Raw genomic sequence first — 23,943 nt, forward strand, 5'->3', positions numbered from 1 at the left:
ATATGATTTTCCAGTGCCTCTTTAGTGCAGCAGCCTTTTTGCTTTCATCGTTTGTGGGGCAGTGACTTTAAGCTTCAAGAGGAATCCTCCCTCAAGGCAGCTGAAATTCTCCCTACTCGGATCGCAGTGCGGAGGTCTATTTGATGTCAGCAACGGCCAAATTCCAGGTGATTGTTTTTGGAATATTACCAAACTTAGAAATCTCATAACAACCATGGCACAGCCCAGTCCTTTAGCATCCTCCCACGGTACCTGAACCTTCCACAGCAAATCCCATCACAACTGAGTAGAGCCAGAAGTCACGGAACAGCTTCTGAAGCCTGGGTTTAGCATCTTTGATTGGAGGCAATCGTCTTGTCAGCTGCAAAGCAGAAGTCACATAATTAGCAGCTCCAGCAAATATACTTGTCTGAACGCATAGATCGTTTTGAAAGTCTTCATTCAGGAGGGTTGAAACTAGTCTGGAGAGTAGTGTAATTGCCAAATTGTAAAGCAGATTTTTTTTTATATATATATATATATCTCGGATGCTGGTGAGGTATCAATTTTGATGGTCTTCAATTAACTTCCGCCAGCAACAAGGTAAAGATCAGAGTTTAAGCCTGGTCACCAACACTATCCCTCACTTGGTGTCTCATTTGAATTTGGGAAAAGGTGAAAGTCCCATTTAAGTCAACAACTCTCATAAGCAGCACCAATTGTGTGTGGGGGGGGGGGTGGGGGAGGGGGGTTGCGGCAGTGGTCATCATCATAAAATACATATATTACATAGAAATTCTAGCACAAGAACAAGCAATTCAAAAACAAAAACACCTGGAAAAACTCAGCAGGTCCTACAGCATCTGCGGAGAGGAACACAGTTAACATTTCGAGTCCGTATGACTCTTCAACAGAACGAAGGAAAAATAGAAAAGAGGTGAAATATAAGCTGGTTTAAGGGGGGGTGGGACAGGTAGAGCTGGATAGAGGGCCAGTGATAGGTGGAGATAACCAAAAGATGTCATAGACAAAAGGGCAAAGAGATGTTGAAACTGGTGATATTATCTAAGGAATGTGATAATAAAGGTACAGATAGCCCTAGTGGGGGTGGGGTGGGGTGGGGGGAAGGGATCGAAATAGGCTAAAAGGCAAAGATAAAACAATGGATGGAAATACATGTAAAAATAATGGAAATAGGTGGGAAAAGAAAAATCAATATAAATTATTGGAAAAAAGGGGGATCGGAAAGGGGGTTTATTATCACATTCCTTAGATAATATCACCACCGTCAACACCCCTTTGTCCTTTTGTCTATGACATCTTTGGCAATCTCTTCTTTGCCTCCACCTATCACTGGCCCTCTATCCAGCTTCACCTGTCCCACCCCCCTCAACCAGTTTATATTTCACGTCATTTCTATTTTTCTTTAGTTCTGATGAAGAGTCATACGGACTTGAAACATTAACTCTGTCTTCCTCTCCACAGATGCTGTCAGGCCTGCTGAGTTTTTCCAGCTACTTCTGTTTTTGTTTCACTCAAAAGCCTTCTCTTTACTGGAGAAAATATCCTTCACTGGCTGGGCACTAGTAATTTTTGGTTCAAACTACATGATCAAACGTGTGCATCAATGGAGGGCTTCTCCTGTGGGAGCTGTGACAATAGGAACAAACTCGGTGCCAGTAGTACAGTGCAGAAGGCAGTGATCAGAAGTCGATTGATCATGCCTTCCCCTCCCATAACCAAGCAGGAGATCACACTGGGTTCACTGATAGATAATCCTGTCTGTTTAGCCAACTTCATTATGTGGCAAGTCAAAAATAACCTTTGACACAACCATCTTTCCATCAATCAGCCCATTTATCTATGTGCCAGTTCAGTCTTCTTGCAGGTATATTGGACTTGCACAATTAGTTGCTTTTGTTGCTTTTGTATTAGTGTTTAATTCACTGCCATTTCTCCTCAAGGGACGTCCATCTTGAAGAAAGTCTGCTCTCCTCTTTGAGAGGATTTTCAATTATCTCTTTTATATTGTTTATCTTTGTTGCAATCTGTTTCCTTCTCATGTTTGATCACGCCTCTACCAAACCTTGCATGGTTCTGCCATATCTCCCCTAGACACATCATCTTCACTCGTCCTCATTACAATCACTTTTTGCTTTGCACAATAACCCTTTTGTCATTTACTCTCTCTTGCCTTCCAACCTATCATAGGCCATCGCTTGTGTTTTTCTCCTCCCTTCTCCCTGCCTCTGCACTTGCTTAAAACCTGTTACATCTCCAACTTTTTCTAGTTTGAACGAAAGGTCATCAACTTGAAATGTTTAACTCTGTGTTTCCCTCTCCACAAATGCCGAGTATTTCCAGTATTTTTTGTTTTTATTATAATGAATTAACTCCTTGGGAACGAAGAAAGCAGTTTGGCATTTTAAAATCATTGCCGTATGTCACTTCAAAAACTCACACACCTAAGAAGAAAGACTAGTCCTATCATCATCTTAATCTTTGTTCTAGAATGCAAAAGCACAGCATTAGTCTTGGGGATTCTGAAGAAGTAAGCATCTTAATTTATTTTAAATATTATTATTAGATGGTAAAGAGAAGTTTATTTTTCCCCAAGTAATATGATTCAAATTAAGATTTAACCAACTTGCAGTATAATTCGAGTCTGTCTCCCTCCACAGATGCTGCCTGACCTGCTCAGAGTTTCCAACATATTCTGCTTTTAGCCCAGATTAATGGCTTGTTCACTGGCTCAGTAGTACTTGTAAACTTTACTCAAGATATATTTGAAAGATGTTCCTGTTGCTACCATTATTGCATCAGTCCATCACTTTTGCTTTCAATTTAATGGGGTCTCCACTCTACAACACAGGCAGTCGCCTCCTTACATAAACAGTATACAGTGACTTTTTTCCAATTGGATTTCACTGTGTTAGGTTAATGTGGAAAGATTTTGTTGTAGTGTTTGAAGTGGATGTATCACAGATGTGGAACGTCAGAGTAGATGTAGCGACTTCAAGTAGTTTACTTCTGCCGACTAAATGCTGGATGACATAAAGCAGACCATATAAATATTTTTTTTTCAGGGAACACTTCAGAGCAAAGTCAGTGTATTCACTAAATGCAAACATATCGGCAGTCACTATTAAGCTGCTTTACAAACAAAGTTAATGAAAAACATTTGATAAACGATAGCCTTGAAACCAGTGCTAAGCAATTAACCCTGTATTTGAATTAAGACACCATTGTATGGTTACATGTCTTTAATTTTTTTTTTTAAGGACAACATTCTTCCCATCTTTCCTGATGCCATTTGCCCACTAGTTGTTTGCCCAAGTGACCATGTGCAGTGAGTGCTGGCGAGCTGTTCAACTGCAGGGCACATAACAACAGAGCTCAATCCTGTCCTCACCCAGCAGCCCAATGCAAAACCTTCCAGTGTGCAATACTGAACCAGGGCAGGAGCAGGAATCGTGCTGGAGTTTCCAATCCCTAGAGGCCCTGAGACCAACACTCAGCCAAGTCACTCTGCATAAGTATGTTCAAGTAAAAAATGTGCATCAGTATACCTGCACACCAACTTGAAATGATTGATTGGAATAGTCTTGCCCGATGATAGGATTACATGTCCTGAAGTGTTTGATTTCAGCTTGTTTACTTTTTCATGAATCAATGTACAGGGCATCAGGTCAGATCTTTGAGAGCAAAGTTTTGAAAACCACACAACCCGTTGATGTCAGCAGTGCAAGACTGCTCTTCTACATAGTGCCTGCAGGTAAGTCCATTGAAGCTTTTAAATTAAGACCAATTTATTTAAGGATTACAAATAAAAATGTCAACAATGGTGATACTTAATTGAGGGGCCTGTGCACTTTTTTGTAACCAGTGTTTGTATTTCACAGCAAGGACTAATTCTGAAAAATGTTTTTTGGTGCATGATATGGATCTCAAATCCTTTTAATATTTGTGGGCAGAATTAGATTCTCAAAAACTCTCATGCATCACTTTTTTAAATAAAGAATTACAAGAAGCATTATATAAGATTTTAAAAAGAATTCGAACACCATTTCCAAGTTTCCATTTTATTTTGGGAGGTGGATCGTGTGAAGCAGAAATGGCACATTTCTGTGCAGTAAATTTTATGTATCTACAGTCCTCATGGGTTAACGACTGACCCAACTCTAATACCCATTCATGGGAATTTTAAAAAGTCAGAAAAAAATTCAACTCTCAAGTGAACAAGAGAAAAATTGATTTTGAAATTGCTTCGAAAAATTCCTTCATTTTTCATATGCCCACCACACACAAACCAAGGAAGCAGCCGGGTAACACATCTCAAAACACTGCCGTCCTGCAACTGTGCCATGCTATATTTAACTAGGCTATGTCTTTAAGGTTACAAAGAGTAACTGCAATGGATATGCTTGCATGGAGGACAAAGCGGCATCCTGGAACTAAAGCTTCAAAGACAAATTTTGCCTCTAAAATAACAATCGCGTGAAAACCTCCAAGCTCTTCCCTTTGAGAGAAGCAACATACAAACATACATATGAATTAGGAGCAGGAGTAGGCCACTCGGCCCCTCGAGCCTGCTCTGCCATTCAATAAGATCATGGTTGATCTGAATGTAACCTCAACCCCACGTTCCTGCCTACCCCCGATAACCTTTCACCCCCCTTTCTTAATCAAGAATCTATCTAACTCTGCCTTAAAAAAATTCAAAGACTCTCTTTTGAGGAAGAGTTCTAAAGACTCACGACCCTCAGAAAAAATTCCTCCTCATTTTGGTCCGAAATGAGTAGCCACTTATTTTTAAACAATGACCCCTAGTTCTAGATTCTCCCACAAGAGGAAACATCCTCTCCACATCGACCCTGTCAAGACCCTCCAGAATCTTAAAGGTTTCAATCAAGTCGCCTCTTACTCTTCTAAACTACAGAGAATACAAACCTCACCTGTCCAACCTTTCCTCATAAGACAACCCGCCCATTCCTGGTATTAGTCTAGTAAACCTTCTCTGAACTGCATCTAACACATATATATCTTTCCTTAAATAAGGAGACCAATACTGTACACAGTACTCCAGATGTTGTCTCTCCAGAGTCCTAAACAACTGAAGCATAACCTCCCTCCTTTTGTTATCAATTCCCCTCACAATAAATGATAACATTCTGTTAGCTTTCTTAATTGCTTGCTTTACCTTTTCAGATCCTTGTGTTTGACATTTTGGGCAAATGAGGGGAGATGGAGAATAAACTGTGGGCAGCAATGCAATTTTTATTGTTATGATCCTCAATCAGACCCCGAGTTTTTGCTAAGATCTGGTTAGGATCTGGTTTTGTTTAAAGTAGATAAAGTTTGAGACTCAAAACACTTGCTTAGAGAATAAGATAGAGTACAAGGATTTTGAGCAAACAAAAATAAACTTTTCTATCCTCCTGCTCCTTCGGGTACAATGCCCTAAGGGGGCACTGACGACCACTGATTCCATTAGATTTGTCTATGATTATGCATGGCAAAGTACTGCAGTGGTTTGCAGTTGCCTTCTGTAGTATGGCCGGCCAGGAGACTCTCCCGCTCTTAGTACTTGCCATCAGGCATAATAGAAGGATTTACAGGTTGATAATCAACCTGTTTGACCATGTTATGAACACATCTTCCATGGCCATCAAGTCCTGAAGCAGGACTTGAACCCAGAGCTTCTGGCCCTGAAGGAGGGACGCTACCACTGCACCACAAGATCGCCACAAACTTTACTATACAAGGTTAAAAACATAGAACAATTTAGATTGTCTATCTTATACTCTAACATTCATGGTTAACATGAGGTACACGTGAATTAACAGGCAAACTGTGGTTGAAAACCCCACACTGCACAATAAATAGTAAATGCGACCAAAACAGGTCCCACGGATTTCTCAGAAACCCACCCAGATATCAGTAAACACTGAGTCAATCGATCTCATTGAAACTCTGTCGCTGTCATAAGGGGCTCCAAACTTTTTCGAAGATCAAGCCTCTGAATTCCCTCAAAGCCGCTCCAGCTCAGGCTGCCTCAATGAGTGCACACCTCCCAGGGTTTCAATCTGGTCTCCCGAGACTTCATTCCCCTGGATTTCCAAGTCTGCTCTCCAGCAATTTCAGCTCCTTAATAGCCAGCTAACTTCTTTGGGCTGGCACTGCCCCTGGATATCACCAAGCTCTAAGCTCCCCAGCTGCACCAAGCTATAAATGGCTCCCAGGGCTTCTTCTGCCTTTCCAGCACAGAGCCAGTGACCTTCCGCCGCCTTCTCAGCTCTCCTGGTCTTCTCTTGAGCCCCAACTGCACAGAACCAGCTAACAGCAACACTTTTGCTGCCTGGACCCTGCTGCAATAGCACCTTTTTGGTGTGACCTTTTCCCCTGCTGCAGAACACTTACTCCCCCAGCAAACACACAGATAAATTGAAACCTGAGAACTTTCTCCACCCAGTGCCAAGACGACATGCCCTTCCAGGGCTCACTGAATGCTTTTAAATTAATTGTAGCTTTAACTCCCAAAACTAAACAATTCTCTGGGCTGCATTTCTTTGCAAGAAGTGTAGACACCTTCTCTCCAATTCTCCAGCTAAGTAAGCCTACTTGTTGCTTTATGATCTTACCTTGCTTGCTGTTGAGCCATTAAGTCAAAATAACCCCAACGTTTGAAATGTAATGGACTCCAAGCTGCTTCAGTTGCATTTTTCCCATTTTCTACCGTTAAACTTTAATCTTCTCAGAACGAAAAATTACCTCTAAAACATTATTATGAACTATGAACGAGGTATTTATAACATTAGTCAAAATAGCAATAAAAAGTGTAAAACAGAGGTCTGTTTTGGAGTGATTTTGTTGCTTTTCAGCTCCAGTTTGCACATATCTGTCATTGGTCACCATGTCTGTCTGTCTGTTTCTCTCATTCAGATATAATTAATTAATTACAATCTCCGCTAACAGTTTTTAATCATTAACATTTCTAACCTCTAACATAAAGTAGTTAAAACAATTAGAGGAGTTATTCCGGCTTCAAAATTTAACTTCTTTCCTGAAAGATGAATAAATTTCCAGGAGGAAAGGTGCCCACTGTTTCTCTCGCTGAGCTTAACACACTTTAAGTTTATACAACAAAACAAAAGCTACAACAAGTGCGTCACCAGTTAACTGCTGCCTTCGTACATTCGGCGACACTATATAAACCCTAAACTCAATGAAGTTTTTCTTCAAATAATTTTGAAGAACGCGAGTGAGCAGATAGCCCAGCTGAAGAAAAATATCCCATCAGTTTGGCTGGCACAACCTAACGAAGTATTCTGGGAAATTGGATGCCATGCCTGTGCTCAGACTGCACAATGTGAACTCAGCTAGCAAAAAAAAAATCACAATTTTAGGCAAAAATTTTAAATCCAGGCACAGGCTTTTGTGAGGAGATTGAGGCCAACAAGTAGTACTTTAAACAAAACATTAAAATATACAACAAACAGCAAACCAATTGACAAACGTATACATACTATTGTGAAATCGCCATTCTTTGAACCTTGAAGCCATTTTGGACATTGAGAGAAAAGGACAATTTTTTTTCTGGAAGACATTTGGAATGGACAAGCAGGGGAGATGGCTAATAACGAAGCACCAGATTGTGGTGTGATGGGTACATGACAGAAGGATTTGTGAACAGTGACTGAATGCAGACAGAATTTTTTAAAAGTATCCATACAGTTTGCTGGCTGTGATTCTTAGGCAGTCCCTCGGGATAGAGGATGACTTGCTTCTGTTTCAATTGGGATTATCACTGCGCTCAACCACGCTAAATTGTGATTTCTCAACTGCCGAGATTAAAAAATAAACGTTTTTTTCTTTATGTTACAAATGACAAAATTTTCGATGAGTCATTAATAACTGTATAAGAGAATAAATGAAAAACCGTATGATCATTCACAATTCAAAAATAGTCAGACGGACAAGATCAGGATACTATGATTTGGAATAATTTCCAAAGGTAATACATTTCTTTAAGAAATTTTGGTATATTTTACATTATCTACAAATAAATCAGTGCAGGTATTGTATACTTAAAAAAATATGCTTTCAGTAACTGGGGAAGCACTTAAGTGCTGAATACGATGTACTGGTATGCCAAACTTCAATCCATTGTTTGCAGTCATTTTCATTATTTTATTAAAAGTCTAATTTTCTTCCATTTGGCACCAACAGAAGCAAGTCTCTGCAAAATGAGGCTCCTACTCTTCATTCTGAGTGCCTACCTAGTTCCTGTGCCTACACTTTGTGGAATTAAGCCTTTAGATGAACATTTCAACAAGGAGGCAACAGGCAAACCAATAAGGCCTCGAACCAGTTTGGACAGCGAGGAGGGTGACATTGAAAGTATCCAACCACAATTCGATAAAGATGATACCTTAACGCAAGATCTCCTTCCAGAAGGAGACGAGGAAGACTACCTAAATTTTGATATTCTATTGGCAGAGGAGGATGACGATTACATTGATGAAATTGACGAGTTAGAAGTAGTACCGGAAGTGGACTTGGAGCTTGAACCTGCAGATCCAGTGGCCAAAAGAGCCAGACTACTTAAGCTGTTCCGCGGAAAAACCAGGATTCAACGCTTGAACACTGTCAACGCAAACTTTGCTTTTGGTCTTTATAGAAGCATCAGGAATGTTGTTGATCAGTCTGATAACATTCTACTAGCTCCGGTTGGCATTTCAATAACTCTGGGCATGGTTTCTTTAGGTGCAGAGCATGAAACCCATCAGCAGCTATTCCACGCACTTGGTTTTGCGGATTTTGTAAATGCAAGTGTAAAATATGACATAATGACCGTTCATAACCTCTTCCGCAGGCTTACCCATCGCCTCTTTCGCCACAACTTTGGTTACACTCTCCGGACTGCTAATGCTCTGTTCGTACGGCAGGATGCACAGATTCTGAACAACTTCACACAAAATATGAAAACGTATTACTTTGTCGAGCCTCAGTCAGTCAACTTTTCTGACCCTATTTTGATCAGTAAAATAAATGACCGTATTTTGAGACTCACCAAAGGACTGATTAAGGAAACCTTAAAAACATTAGATCCACAAACTCTAATCATGATTCTAAACTGCTTGTACTTGAAAGGTAAAGTTATAAATTTATTTCGTGACAAATTCAGCTAGTACATTGTTTCTCAACCCAAAGCGCAACTATTTCGTCACCTCATTGTGCTTGATAGTATAACAGGTTTCATTCATCATAATACCATAAGTACTAAACCCAATTTTTTCATTCATTAAGAGACAATAACCTCATCAACTTTTTCTTTGTTAAAATTCAAGTTGTTGAGCCCAAATCACATGAGTTTAAGTCATAAATATGATGTACACCACTGAGTCCATTATAAATCCAATCAAGTCCTAACTTTACTTGAACATTTTTTTAAAAATCCAGTATTGGGGGGTTGGGGGAAAGGAGTCATCAGCATCACTATTTTATTATCTGTGGTGTTAAATTATGGGACTCCTGAAAAAATTACAGAAAATACCCTTAGTTAAAAGACATCAGCCATTTCAATTGCATAGTATTAATGTAATGAAGTTCCCTTTGTTACTCTAATGGTGGAAGTAACATGCAATGGACAAAGGCATTGCATACAATATACACGCAGGTCAGAGGCTGGGAATTCTGCAGCAAGTAACTCATCTCCTGGCTCCCCAAAGCCTGCCCACCATCTACAAGACACAAGCCAGGTGTGTGATGGAATACTCTCCAGTTGCCTGGATGAGTGCAACTCCAACAACACTCAAGAAGCTGATCATCCAGGATAACACAGTACATTTGACTGACACCTCATCTACCGCCTTAAACAAAATAGATGCAAAGCAGCAACTTGCCAAGGCTCTTTCCAAACCCGAGACGTTTACCAGCTAGAACAAGGACAGCAGGTGCACGGGAACTCCACCATGCAAGTTCCTCTCTAAGTTACACACCATCCTTCCAGAGACATTACAGCATAGAAGGAGGCTGTTCTACCTATACCGCTTTCTGTAGAGCAATCCAGTCAGTCCCATTCCCCTGTTCTATTCCCGTAGTCCCGCACATTCATTTCCCTCCACAAGGACTGCTGCGATTCAAGAAGACAGCTCTCCACCACCTTCTTGAGGACAATTAGGGATGGGCATTTTCGGGAAAGGGAGTATTTTATGTTGAAAGTCCTCTCCCTCTACTTTACATAGAGTTGACTAGAGCCAATTTAATACATTGAATAAGACCAATCCAGCACATAGCACTTCACTACACTACACTGCCAATCACCCTTTGGCCAATAAAATATACAAGTCAACTATTCTGAATGAAAGATATTCCCAGCAGTTTCTTAATTTACCTAGTGAAATGAGCACTTCAAATAGTCAGAGTAAAAAGCTGGGGGGGGCTGAATGGCCTCCCTCAACACCTATGTCAGCCATACTTCACAGGCAAAACCTCTGAAATTGAGAAGCTGCAATCAGCAGATTGAATTCTATAAAAGGATCATTTTAAACTCATAAGTGTGCTACTTCAGATTATACATTTTCAATTAACTGGCATTTAATTGCCCACAAAATTCTAATCATGTCCCTCAGGCATACTTTTAAAAATATTACTAGCAGAGAAAATACATTAAAAGCTTTATTCTGTATAATATTCAATTTGAGGGGGCTCACTTTTCTGTAAGCAATATGGAAAGTGCAATGGAATTCTAAAATCAGGAATCCGGAGCTTAAAAGAAAATATGCTGTGTGACACTTTTTTTCCCCTCTGGTTAAACAGGATCTTGGGAAACTAAATTTCCGATTGAAAAGACGTACAAAGGTTCGTTCTGGTTGAACGAAAAGAACACGGTGAGAGTGCCCATGATGCAAACAAAGGGAAACTTCCTGGCAGCAGCAGATCGCGAGCTGGAATGCGACATTCTCCAGCTGATGTATGTGGGAAACATCAGCATGCTGATCGTGGTACCCCGTAAATTCTCTGGCATGAGGACCATTGAAACGCAGCTGATGTCTGAAGTGGTGGTGAAGTGGTTAAACAGTATGACTAACAGGTACATTTTGTACACTCAAACACAGTGATACAGCACACAGTTTAAAAGTCCAAGGGACTTCAGCAAAATAGTTCTAAAAAGCTGTGCACTGGCACGCAAGGCTGGATTAAAATTGGTATGGATTTAACGGTGATCTGCATCACATGCTCCTCCACAAAGACCTCCTTTTATTAAGTGACTATAAGCGTCCAAATGCTTGTAAGATTTCTACACAGATTTACAGAAACTCTAATGAATTAGAGCCAGTTCAATTACTTTCAGTGAATTAAATATAGCAGGAAGAATGAAGATGTCCTACATCACAAGCTATCTATTCTGTGAAACACCATGAGTGGAGTCAAAACTATGGGCCACATGCCGCCCATAAATCCTGGAAATATTGCCCACAGAGCCCAAGCATCCTGGGCAATGTGCCCTCTTTTATTTTACTTGGAGTGCAAGGACGTGTGTAAATGCAGGGTTACTTTACTTTTTTTATGTGGCTGACTTGTTGTGCAAAAGAACTTTTGGGTTGTCGTTCTTAGGAAGAACTTTAATCCTGGGGTATTTTACGCTAATTGGTGCCCGCTAAGTTGCCCTTGTATTTCCTACTCATTGGCTTGTACTGTTTGGACATCAAGGGCTGTTTTTAAGCAATTTATACATTTTGAAGGGATGCAGAGGAGATTTACCAGAATGGTACCAGGTTTGAGGGACTCACAGTGAAACGAGGAGGCTAGAGAAGCTGGGATTGTTTTCCATGGCGCGGTGCAGGTTTCGGGGAGGTTTAACAGAACGGTTCAATCATTTAGGGGTTTGATGGAGTTAATAGGGAGAAATTGTTTCCATTGGCAGGAGGGCCAGTCACCAGAGGAGACAGATTTAAGATAATTGATAATGGTCCATTTGGGAAAAAAATGCTTATGCAACCATTTGTTGTGATCTGGAATGCACTGCCTAACAGGGTCGTGGCAGGGGATTCAATGATAACTTTTTATAGGAAATTGGACAAATACGTAAAAACAAAATAAATTGCAGGGCTATGGGAATAAAGCAGTGGAGTGAGATTAATTGGGCAGCGTTGTCAAAGAGCCAGCATGGGCATGATGAGCAGAATGGCCTCCTTCTGTACCATTCTATGATTCTATATCCTTAGGAAACAGAGGCTTTATTCATTGAAGAAATGTAGCTTTCACAGTGACACGATTGATGCTTTTATGAGGATGAAGGGAACAGATTCTGTTCTGATACAATTTGAGATAAGAATGAAAGGATATGGGGAGCATCGTCTTAAAATTTGAAAACAGAGTTAAGTTAGATGCCAGGAATAGTTCTTAACAGAGTCGGTGACCTCTGGAATAGATACCAAATGTACATTACAAATGGTTTTATTGCACTTCTTTAAACGAAGGAGTTAGACGAGTTGCCAAGGGTCACAGGCAGCTCAAGTTATAAAATTTAGGCGATGGGAAGCTGTAACTATGCATATTAGCTTTTTGCAGTCTCCTGGAGCTTATGTCCAATTGCCTTCATGGGGCACATTCTAAATGGTCTTGAAGAATTGATGGCACATGTAAGCTGTGCCATATCTGATGTAGCAGATTTTTGCATGTTTCTTTTCCAGATACCGATATGACATTCACTCTGTACTGCAGGATTCTTATGTACACCCACAAAGAAAAGCTTCCTGCAATACCCAACGTGAATCACAAATTTTGAGGGGTGCTTAGCCACACTAAGAGATAGAAGGGAATCTGCTCCCCAGATTCAACCTGGTGAAGCACTATGACCTGGTGCCATACTTGAAGACTTTGGGATTGACATTACCTTTCCAAGCAGAAGCAGACTGTGGCCAGACCCGAGTGAGGTTTAAAAAGAAAGGGGCAAGAGGGTTTGCAAGGCTCAGCCTCACAGGTATAACTTGGCACTTGCTGAAAATCTCATTCAGAGGAATTACAGGATGCCCGGTGTGAGAAAGAGAAAGGAAGAATGCCACTTGAGGACCATGGCCCCTCTCGATTCAGAAGAAGAGTCATACGGACTCAAAATGTTAATTGTTTCTCTCTCCACAGATGCTGCCAGGTTTGCTCAGTGTTTCCAGCATTTTCTATTTTTATTTCAGATTTCCAGCATCTGCAGTGTTTTGCTTTTATTTTTATATAAAAGGACTGCAGTCTTTAGAAATCACCTGCACAATTGCTGAATCAGGTCTTTATTTCCTTCTAAGGTGCCTTTTGATTTAACATTTTAACAATTAAGATACAATAAATATCACAGGAAAGAAACTTTCTATACAAACTGAGCGGGAGCGGGCACTGGTGGGCGCGCAGCCAATCACCGCGCCATTTTGCATGGGCGGGCCAATTAAGGCCCACCCAGCGTGACGCACACCTGGAAGTGCTGAGCGCTCCCTGTGCGGGTGGGGTGAGTAGGCTGAGTCGGGGCCTCCCTGAGGTACAGAGCTGCCTCAGGGAGATTAGTTTCATTATCAATAATTTAAATAAAGAAAAAGAAATATAAGACATGTGCCCTCAGTGTCATAAGCTGGGACATATCAATGAACTTTAATAAAAACTTTCATTCAATTTATCAACATTTCATGAAACCTCAACCCACCCGCAGATGAGGTTTCATGATAAATGCGAAAGCCGTCTGGGCTCTTCGCCTGCCCACCGCCAACCTTAAGGTTGGACAGGCAGCTCCATTAAGTATTTTAATTGATATTTAAATGGCCTTAATAGGCCTTTGACAGTTCAGCGGCCACACAGCTGACTCCAGTGCGCGCCCTCTGACCTGAAAATCGGAATGACGCGCAGTGACGTCGGGACCCACACCCGATGTCACCGCGTGTCATTTTGCGCGACCCAAAGATTCTGGCCTATGTGGTGTTTCCAATTTTATTTAAAATTAATTTTGAACATAAATTCTGTTTTTTTTTAAAAAAGAACAAGAAAAGTGATGCTCCCCAGATTCAATCTGGTGAAGCACTACGACCTGGTGCCATACTTGAAGACTTTGGGATTGACATTACCTTTCCAAGCAGAAGCAGACTTTACTGGAATATCAACTAAGGAGGATCTGGGCATTAACCTGGTAAGAGTTTCCTTGTGCAGATACACCACAAACACAAATATATAGACTAAATGAAATGGGCACAAAACAGCAGTAAGCTACAGGACAGGACTATAGGAGGAATCAGGTCACAACATTTTTCAAATTAGGCTAATCACACTCAACTGGGAAGGGGAGTTTCATTATGGTGCTGGGAAGAGATTAGTCTGGCTAGAAGTGATTTTGTTAGGGCCTGTGATACATCAACACCAGCTCCCTTTGGGCATGCGGATGAAGAAAAATGTTTGCTTTGTGTCATTTGTCGTTTCAGCACAGCTTATGTTCTTAGCTGAAAGACAGCTAAATTTTAAATAGGTAAAGTGATTTACAGATCTATGAAGATTCTTGACTTGAAAGTCACCAGCCTCTGGTGACAACCGCAGGCTCTGGGGCCAACCACATGACCCCAAAAATCTACAGTTGGAAGGGCTGAAGTATCTTTTTGCCATCGATTATTTAGGCTCTCAACTGAAGTCAGGCAATATTGAAATGGGCAAAATCACATCCAGTTCTGTATTTCACAGTGCTAAACGCCGGAAACTAAAACCATTCCAACAAAGCCCTTGTTTTTTTGCTCCTTCCCATTAGTGAAACCATTTAGCCCAAACCTCTCCACCTCTCACTCCTTCTTCAAGATACTCCTTAAACCTACCTCATCTGTCCCAACAGCCTTTTGTGTGGTTCATGTCAAACTTTGTTTGATTAAACTCATGAAGAGCCTTGGAATGTTTTACTACATTACTTAAGATTACATTGAATACATAGCACATAAACAGGCCACTCAGCCCAACTAGTCTATGCTGAGATAAAAGCAAAAAACTGCAGATGCTGGAAATCCAAAACAAAAATTAAAATACCTGGAAAAACTCAGCAGGTCTGGCAGCATCTGCGGAGAGGGATACAGTTAACATTTCGAGTCCGTATGACTCTTCAACAGAACTAAGTAAAAATAGAAAAGAGGTGAAATATAAGCTGGAGGTGGGGGGGGGGGGAGAGAGAGAGAGAGAGAGAGAGAGAGAGAGAGACAGGTAGAGCTGGATTGAGGACCAGTGATAGGTAGAGATAGCCAAAAGGTGTCATAGACAAAAGGACAAAAAGGTGTTGAAGGTGGTGATATTATCTAAGGAATGTGCTAATTAAGGGTAGAAAGCAGGACAAGCAAGGTACAGATAGCCCTAGTGGGGGTGGGGTGAAGGGAAGGGATCGAAATAGGCTAAAAGGTAGAGATAAAACAATGGATGGAAATACATTTAAAAATAATGGAAAGATGTGGGAAAAGAAAAAAATATATAAATTATTGGAATAAAAAGGGTGGGGATCAGAAAGGGGGTGGGGATGGAGGAGAGAGTTCAAGATCTAAAATTTTTGAACTCAATATTCAGTCCGGAAGGCTGTAAAGTGCCTAGTCGGAAGATGAGGTGCTGTTCCTCCAGTTTGCGTTGAGCTTCACTGGAACAATGCAGCAGGCCAAGGACGGACATGTGGGCATGAGAGCAGGGTGGAGTGTTGAAATGGCAAACGACAGGGAGGTCTGAGTCATGCTTGCGGACAGACCGAAGGTGTTCCACAAAGCGGTCACCCAGTCTGCATTTGGTTTCTCCAATGTAGAGGAAACCGCATTGGAAGCAACGAATGCAGTAGACTAAATTGAGGGAAGTGTAAGTGAAATGCTGCTTCACTTGAAAGGAGTGTTTGGGCCCTTGGACAGTGAGGAGGGGGGAAGTAAAGGGGCAGGTGTTGCACCTTCTGCAGTTGCATAGGAAGGTGCCATGGGAGGGGGTTGAGTAGTAGGGGGTGATGGAGGAGTGGACCAGGGTGTCCCGGAGGGAACGATCCCTGCGGAATGCCGCCGGGGGGGTGAAGGGAAGATGTGTTTGGTGATGGCATCATGCTGGAGTTGGCGGAAATGGCGGAGGATGGTCCTTTGAATGCGGAGGCTGGTGGGGTGATAAGTGAGGACAAGGGGGACCCTATCATGGTTCTGGGAGGGAGAGGAAGGTGTGAGGGCGGATGCGCGGGAGATGGGCCGGACACGGTTGAGGGCCCTGTCAACCACCGTGAGTGGAAGACCTTGGTTAAGGAAGAAGACATGTCAGAGGAACTGTTTTTGAAAGTGGCATCATCAGAACAGATGTGACGGAGGCGAAGGAACTGAGAGAATGGGATGGAGTCCTTACAGGAACCGGGGTGTGAGGAGCTGTAGTTCAGGTAGCTGTGGGAGTCGGTAGGCTTGTAATGAATATTGGTGGACAGTCTATCACCAGAAATTGAGACAGAGAGGTCAAGGAAGGGAAGGGAAGTGTCAGAGATGGACCATGTGAAAATGATGGAGGGGTGGAAATTAGAAGCAAAATTAATAAAATTTTCCAGGTCCAGACGAGAGCATGAAGCAGCACCGAAGCAATCATCGATGTACCGGAGAAAGAGTTGTGGGAGGGGGCCAGGGTAGGACTGGAACAAGGAATGTTCCACTTCCCCATAAAGAGGGAGGTGTCAGCTGTGGCTCAGTTCATAGCACCCTCGCCTTTGAATCAGAGGGTTGTGGGTTCATGTCCCACTCCCGGAAAACCAAGAACTGTGATTGTACTTGAAAGAAGTTGCAATCTGTGACTGTTGGTAACTCGAAAGAGTTTCCCCATAAAGAGACAGGCATAACTGGGGCCCATGCGGGTACCCATAGCCACACCTTTTATGTGGAGGAAGTGAGAGGAGTTTAAGGAGAAATTGTTCAATGTGAGAAGTTCAGCCAGACGGAGGAGAGTAGTGGTGGATGGGGATTGTTCGGGCCTCTGTTCGAGGAAGAAGCAGAGAGCCATCATTCATTAAGCAAGGTAATTAAAATCAGGCAATAAATGAAATTGTTAGAATCTTAAACAGGTAGGGCAATGTCATGGGATTACATGTACCACAGATATCTGAAATTTTAAAATATGTTATCGAATTCTTTTGAAAGAAATGGGGCAAATAATGGATTAAATACTTTCAAGAACGATAACAAAGTGTATATATTTTCATCTGGGGAAACCATTCTATTCCTTCGGCGAATGATGAACGTGTGAATCGAAAACAAAATGATACATCTGATCATCCAGGTGGTCTTGCAACATGACAGCAAACACTGCTTCTGTCTATTAGTTAAATATGTTCCCCCTCAATATGGCAACATCCTTATTCAGTCCATCTATATCATTTGCAAAATTTGCCATTTAATGCAATAAAACAAAAAAGAAAAAGAGAGAAGAGGCTAGAACAGAGAGAGAGAGAGGCTGACAGAGTGCAGCCTGCTTGGGTTTTGAATACAAGTTTGTCCTAATCAGAGTTTAGGGTAACTGACCAACCTGCAGAGTAAAGTGATCGCTTATGTTTCAATTCTTTCAGTTCAAACACCAAGGATCAATAACAGTGAATGAAGAAGGGACGACGGCAGCATCCGTGACAACAGTTGGCTTTATGCCCCTTTCCTCGCAGAATGAATTTTCTGTCAACAGGCCCTTTTTATTTCTCATATATGAGCACCGCACAGAGTGTCTGCTGTACATGGGACGCGTGACAAACCCCCAGAATAATTAATGACCAAGAAAATTATACAACTGCCAATAAATAACCTAAGTTCTTCGGAAAAAATTATTTTAAAATAAAAAATTTGTGTCGCAATGTATGAGAATGTAACAACTGTAAGCAAATGAGTTTTGCTTCACAGGAGAAGCCGTCGAACCAAATCAAAAAGAAACCTATCCCGCCCATCAACCTTTTCCTCGCAAAGCTGTATATTCACCTGATATGTTCAACTATGATGCAGGCAGCTTGAATTCAGCAGCTTGAACTATCACCTCAGCCTAACATCTTTATGGTTTAACCCCAACACTATGGTTCCAGCGTAAACCCTGGGTCAACAAACCCATGAGGGAGCACTGGATTATTGGCAGTGTCGTCCTTTGAATAGGGTAATTCTTCTAGCGGTTGGGGTAGATGCATAAGATCCCATAGTGCTGCTTTAAACCTGGATTCTCCAGATATCCTTCCTAACGTTTCTCTCCCAATCAACACAATCAAAAACAGAACAGCATGTTAACCACAGAATTATTATTTGCAAAATGGCTGCTACATTGGCCTCCATAAATGCAGCTTGAATCCAAAATCAACCCAACACCTGCAAGGGCGGTGGGGGGAGTCTCACTCGGTTTCACTTTGGAGTCAGTTTTGGCTTTAACAGCAGATTTAACTACACATGCTTTAGGGTCAGTGCGGCTCAATCTGCTTTGCACGGAAGCTAAACTTGAAGTGTAAATGCACCATTTTAAAGAGATGTGAATTCTGGTTCATCCAAGTCTTTTTAATGTTGGAAGCCTTCCTCACTGAACAGATTTACAAAACCAGAAACATGATTAGAAGCTGTTTGCAAACCACCTTATGCTGTGGCTACACCAGGTCAACGACTGGCAAAATCGAACAAAGAAACAGTACCTCGTGTTATTTATTTGTATTGCAAAATTAAACATTTACTTTCTACGTAAAATCCAACCCATCAACTCTGTAAGTACCTAAACGGTCCAGACAGAATTGACAGAATAGAGAAATATTACTGCAACAGTTCTGGTAGAAAGCATTCTGTTTTTAAAATTGGGAATTGAATTATCTGAAAAGGAAAAATTGCAGGGCCCACAGAGAAAAGGCAGTGGCACGAGGCGAACTGCTCCCTCAGAGAGTCCGTACAGATACCACAGGCCTCCTTCTGTGCTGTAACCATTCTATAATTTTAAAAACCATGAAAAACACATTCTCCAACAGCATACAACATCCACTGCAGTTAGTGTTCACGCTAATACAAAAGCAAACCATACAGGTTTATCTGTGCTGCATTTACTGCTGCTCTGAATATTTCCTGATCAGGTCACACTGCGTAAACCAGTAGTGGTGCTGAGACAGTGCTCCTGTCAGAGATCTCAAACCCAAACTCTGAAGATAATTTCCTGTTTTAACAGCACTTCTGTTATCCCAATAACTACGATACTGCTTTCCTGTGAAAATTTGTGCTGGTCTTTGTTTTTCAATTACTCAAATCTAACACCATGAGGAATTTTTATTCTGGATTTAGTCACGTAATTATCTAATGTACTCTAATTTATGTAGTAATTAAAAAACTAATATACTTTCGTGTACTGAGTCTAAACCTAGTCTCCATTTACTGATATGCAGTTTCTATCAAGTACATGCCTCCTACAAATTAATACTGCACAGTTCTGGGTGAAGGCTTTCAAAAACAAAGGTACTTACCACTGCAATGACTGGAATAAGAACTCCCAAATTACCCGCACTACTCGAAGCCTGAAACAAAGGAATAAATGTATTATTCAAGAATACCTCTTTGTTCTTAACACATGTTATCACTAATATCTAATTTTTGCTTCAATGTGAAATGAATTTATCATAGGTACATGTTACCATAAACATACTGCCTAGGATTTGTTGAAGCTCCATTAGAGTCTCAGGAAAAAAAAGTTGAAACCTCAAAAACTATTAGCCTCTGTAACAATTAGCTTTGAACATCTCCATGCATTTTGAACATGCATATATAATTCTCACCAAGTTTATAAACATACCAAAGAAAATAATGCTTTCAACTGTGATTAATTTAGCCAACCTGTAAAATATGCAATGGTTCGCCATTTTAAAAAGTTAACAAGTGACAAAATGGTCAGTTCAGAACATAGCTTTGATTTGAAGATGATGTTCAAAGGCTTAGCAACAGAAATTTATTTACAGAATCAGTTGATAATAAACGTGAACTTTGCAGATACGTAATTAATTGAGTTTTAATTAAGATTTGGTGGTGACCTAAATGTAATAAACAATTGCACTAGTAGCATTGCTAGAGGTTGTGAATTAAGCGTAGACATTCAGACTATGTAGAGAAAATGGTTAAAGCTGGGCCATCTACAGTTATTGCATTAAAGCTTTAACACAACTCAACGATGATTTTCACAGCATTTCCTTGAGCCTAGCCATAACATCTGCCATTTAATCCCTACATTATTTAATCCCATGAAAGGCCATTCTAAAGTCAGTTTGAATGCTCAATATGCTGAGCTGTGCAGTACTCTGAAGCAATGTCTCAATGTCGCATGGGTTTCAGGATGCCTGAAACGATGCAATCACGATACCACCAAGTTATTTTCAATTATTATGCTTGAGCTTTACAAGGTGAATGATAGCACCCCAATAGATTGCTTCGTACCGTAGTTTACTATGTCAATTGCATTCAGAGTGCTTTTACATTGTACTGACAACATCAGTTATTGTTAGGGAAACTCTTGCATTGTAGGCTGATTAACAGAAGCAAGTGTTAAGTAACCAAGGTAATTTTGCACTTTAGTGAGGTGTGAGAAAAGGGCTGAGCAAACAGATGCTTGAAAACGTGAATTTGTCTGAAAGAAAACGGAGCTCTTAAATTAGTATAACTGGTCCTCTTGTAATTGACATTTATGGGAATGGCTAGTTAGCCAGCATGAATGGTTGTCTGTAATAACTATGTCTCAGTACCTGGACCACGAAAGGAATGATTTCACGTTGGAAAAAGACTGTGCATGAGGCCAAAGCAGAGATGATGGGGGTCCATGCAAGGCGGCTTTTTTGGAAGCGTGACAACTGTAGTAGAGAGTTTAAGTAACATGGAGAGGTCCTATTATTGAGATGCCAGCCTTGGCTCAGTGGTAGCACCTAGCCTAGAGTCAGAAGGTTGAGAGTTCAGATCCCATGCCGCAGACTTGACCACATGATCCAGGCTGGCACGTCAGTGCTGTACCAATAGAGGTGCTGCCTTTCATACTTGCCCTCTCAAGTGGCATTATTAAAAGAATGTGGGGGTGTTCTCCTAGTGCCCTGGCCAATATCTATTGCTCAACCAACCTCACTAAAAACAGATTATCTGATCATATATCAAACTGCTGTATGTGGGAACCATTTGTACACAAATTGGCTGCAGTGTTTCCCTATATTGTAAGAGTAACTATTTTCCAAAAAGTATTTCACTGGTTGCGAAGCACTCTGGCATGTCCCGAGATTGTGAAAGGACAAAGTTCTTCCTTTTCTTCCTTATGACTAATGTGAAAGCTGCTCCCAGCATTGAAATAATTCTTCAGCTCACTAAGAAAGTGCCTTTATTTATGAAGTGCTTCATCATTTCTCACAAGATTTTTTTACATTCTTTTATGGGACGAAAGCGCCACTGGCAAGGCCAGCATTTATTGCCCATCCTTAATTTTTTTTTCATTCATTCATTCATTCATTCATGAGATGTGGGCATCACTGGCTAGGCCAGCACTGCACAAATTGGCTGCCGTGTTTCCTACATTACAATAATGACTACACTTCTAAAATATTTCATTTGGCGTAAAGTCATTCATAAGACCATAAGACATAGGAGCAGAAATTAGGCCATTTGGCCCATCGAGTCTGCTCCGCCATTCAATCATGGCTGATAAGTTTCTCAACCCCATTCTCCCGCCTTCTCCCCGTAACCTTTGATCCCCTTACCAATCAAGAACCTATCTATAACCTATCTATTCACCCTCTGCACCTCAGTAAAGGTAATCCAAACAGGGGATCAATGGACTTTGCACTATTTCATTTTACTTGTTTTGCCCCAGGTAAAGCTGTCTTGTTTTTGAAATGCAAGTCCAGAAAATAATGCTTGCTTTCTTCTGTGCCAAGTGCCGAGTAAATTAGCTGATTATGAGCATGGAATGCTGCCCTTTTGCTTGCAGTTAACTTTAAGAACTGATGTTTCAGCATCCACAGCCCAAACTGAAGGCAGCTCTTTCAATCAGAGAACCACATAATACATGATGGGCTAACAGCTGCTCTCCAAACATCTGGCTTGCGTGACTTTGTCCTTCCTAAGCAAATGCAAATGAGTCTTTTAAAAAAGTATTCTTCCACTAATTGCACTGATTTTACTATCCAAAGGAATCCAGGCATTTCCCCTAAGTATTGTATTTGTCTATTTTTGGCAGTCACCTACAGATCAAAGTTGACTGCTTTTCAGATCATTCATTATGAATCAGTTCTCAGAACATCATTAAACATTTATTCCCTCCACCACTGGCGCACAGTATTAATACCATCTACAAGACACATTGCAGGAACTCACCAAGGCTCCCTAGGCCACACCTTCCAAACCCATGACCACTACCATCTAGAAGGACAAGGACAGCAGACAGATGGGAACACCACCACCTGGAAGTTCCTACCCTGACTTGGAAATATATTGCTGTTCCTTCACTGTCACTGCTGGGTCAAAATCCTGGAGTTCACTCCCTAACAGCACTGTGGGTGTACCTAAACCACATGGATTGCATTGGTTCAAGGCAGCAGCTCACCACCACCTTCTCAAGGGCAATTAGGGATGGACAATAAATGCTGACCTAGCCAGCGACGCCCACATCCCATGAACAAATTTTTAAAAAGCCTAACTGGTTCAAAAATGCCCGTTTGAAAGAAAGAGACTAAGAGCTTGTATTAATCTCGTGCATTATTAGGACATCAGGAAATTTCAATGCTGTCGAAGGAGCCTTAGTGAATTGTGCACAGCATCTTGTAGATGGTGCACACTGCTACCACTGTGCACCGGTGGCGAAGGGAGTAAATGTTTAAGGATGTTCTGAGAACTGATTCATAATGAATGATCTGAAAAGCAGTCAATTTTGATATGTAGGTGACTGCCAAAAATAGATAAATACAATACTTAGCGGAAATGCCTGGATTCCTTTGGATAGTAAAATCAGTGCAAATAGTGGAAGAATACTTTTTTAAAAGACTCATTTGCATTTGCTTAGGAAGGACAAAGTCACGCAAGCCAGATGTTTGGAGAGCAGCTGTTAGCCCATCATGTATTATGTGGTTCTCTGATTGAAAGAGCTGCCTTCAGTTTGGGCTGTGGATGCTGAAACATCAGTTCTTAAAGCTAACTGCAAGCAAAAGGGCAGCATTCCATGCTCATAATCAGCTAATTTACTCGGCACTTGGCACAGAAGAAAGCAAGCATTATTTTCTGGACTTGCATTTCAAAACCAAGGCAGGTTTACCTGGGGCAAAACAAATAAAATGAAATAGTGCAAAGTCATTGATTCCGATTGGATTACCTTTACTGAGGAAGGTGAATGATTCCCTTCATTAAAAATACATGTAGATAAATACCCACTTCTGTCCTTATAATTTCTAGAACTTAAATGTAACACTTCAAAAGGGAGGGAAAAGATTTTCAAATTTCTTGAGGAAGTGGTAAACCCCAAAACATTAACCTGTAATCTTTACCATTTTAGATGCTGACAGTCCAACTATGTATTCCCAGTATTTGTTTCCATTTCAGATTTTCAACACTGCAATTGTTCTTATAACTCAGCTTTCCAATTATTACCACTTTGAGTAAAAACAATAAAAAATTCTTGTGAAATCGGGAAAAAAATAGTTGCAAACTTAAAAGAAAAATCAACCCACCAGTGCTTTGATGCTAATTATTAACCTGGAAGCTTAAACTTTGAACAAATTCAGTTATTTCTTTCACTGTTTAAAGAGAGTGGGTCTGTTAATATTTACTTTTATTGTGACATAAGCAACATAGCTTGCAGTCAACTTACTATGACAAACTTGGGCTATGTCACATTCCAACTGTTTGTTAATACAGTGAGTAGATGTAATGGCAGCCATGATTACCACTGAACTGCAGTAACAGGACTATATGAGTCATACTGATTCTCTTCACAACCCTGAGCCCCTCAAGT

The 23,943-nt window shown here is 40.9% G+C and overlaps 2 protein-coding genes across 3 annotated transcripts in view; one reads left to right on the top strand and one right to left on the bottom strand.

Moving 5' to 3' along the window:
• Nucleotides 1-23,943, bottom strand: part of pi4kab (phosphatidylinositol 4-kinase, catalytic, alpha b) — a 147,733-nt gene that overhangs the window by 80,191 nt on the left and 43,599 nt on the right. For both annotated transcript variants that reach the window (XM_078554470.1, XM_078554469.1), the window contains 2 exons: nt 19,439-19,489; nt 253-361 (listed from right to left, as the gene is read on the bottom strand). In XM_078554470.1, the coding sequence (XP_078410596.1) occupies nt 253-361; nt 19,439-19,489 (160 nt within the window). The remainder of the gene's footprint in view (nt 1-252; nt 362-19,438; nt 19,490-23,943) is intronic.
• On the top strand, nt 3,662-19,961 carry serpind1 (serpin peptidase inhibitor, clade D (heparin cofactor), member 1). The gene is made up of 5 exons (XM_078554471.1): nt 3,662-3,754; nt 8,209-9,132; nt 10,801-11,074; nt 13,999-14,146; nt 17,543-19,961. Exons 2-5 carry the CDS (start codon nt 8,226-8,228, stop codon nt 17,732-17,734), a joined length of 1,521 nt encoding a protein of 506 aa, XP_078410597.1. The 5' UTR covers nt 3,662-3,754; nt 8,209-8,225; the 3' UTR covers nt 17,735-19,961.

Source organism: Cetorhinus maximus, chromosome 12, assembly GCF_964194155.1.
Source record: "Cetorhinus maximus chromosome 12, sCetMax3.hap1.1, whole genome shotgun sequence".
Classification (NCBI taxonomy): Eukaryota; Metazoa; Chordata; class Chondrichthyes; order Lamniformes; family Cetorhinidae; genus Cetorhinus; species Cetorhinus maximus.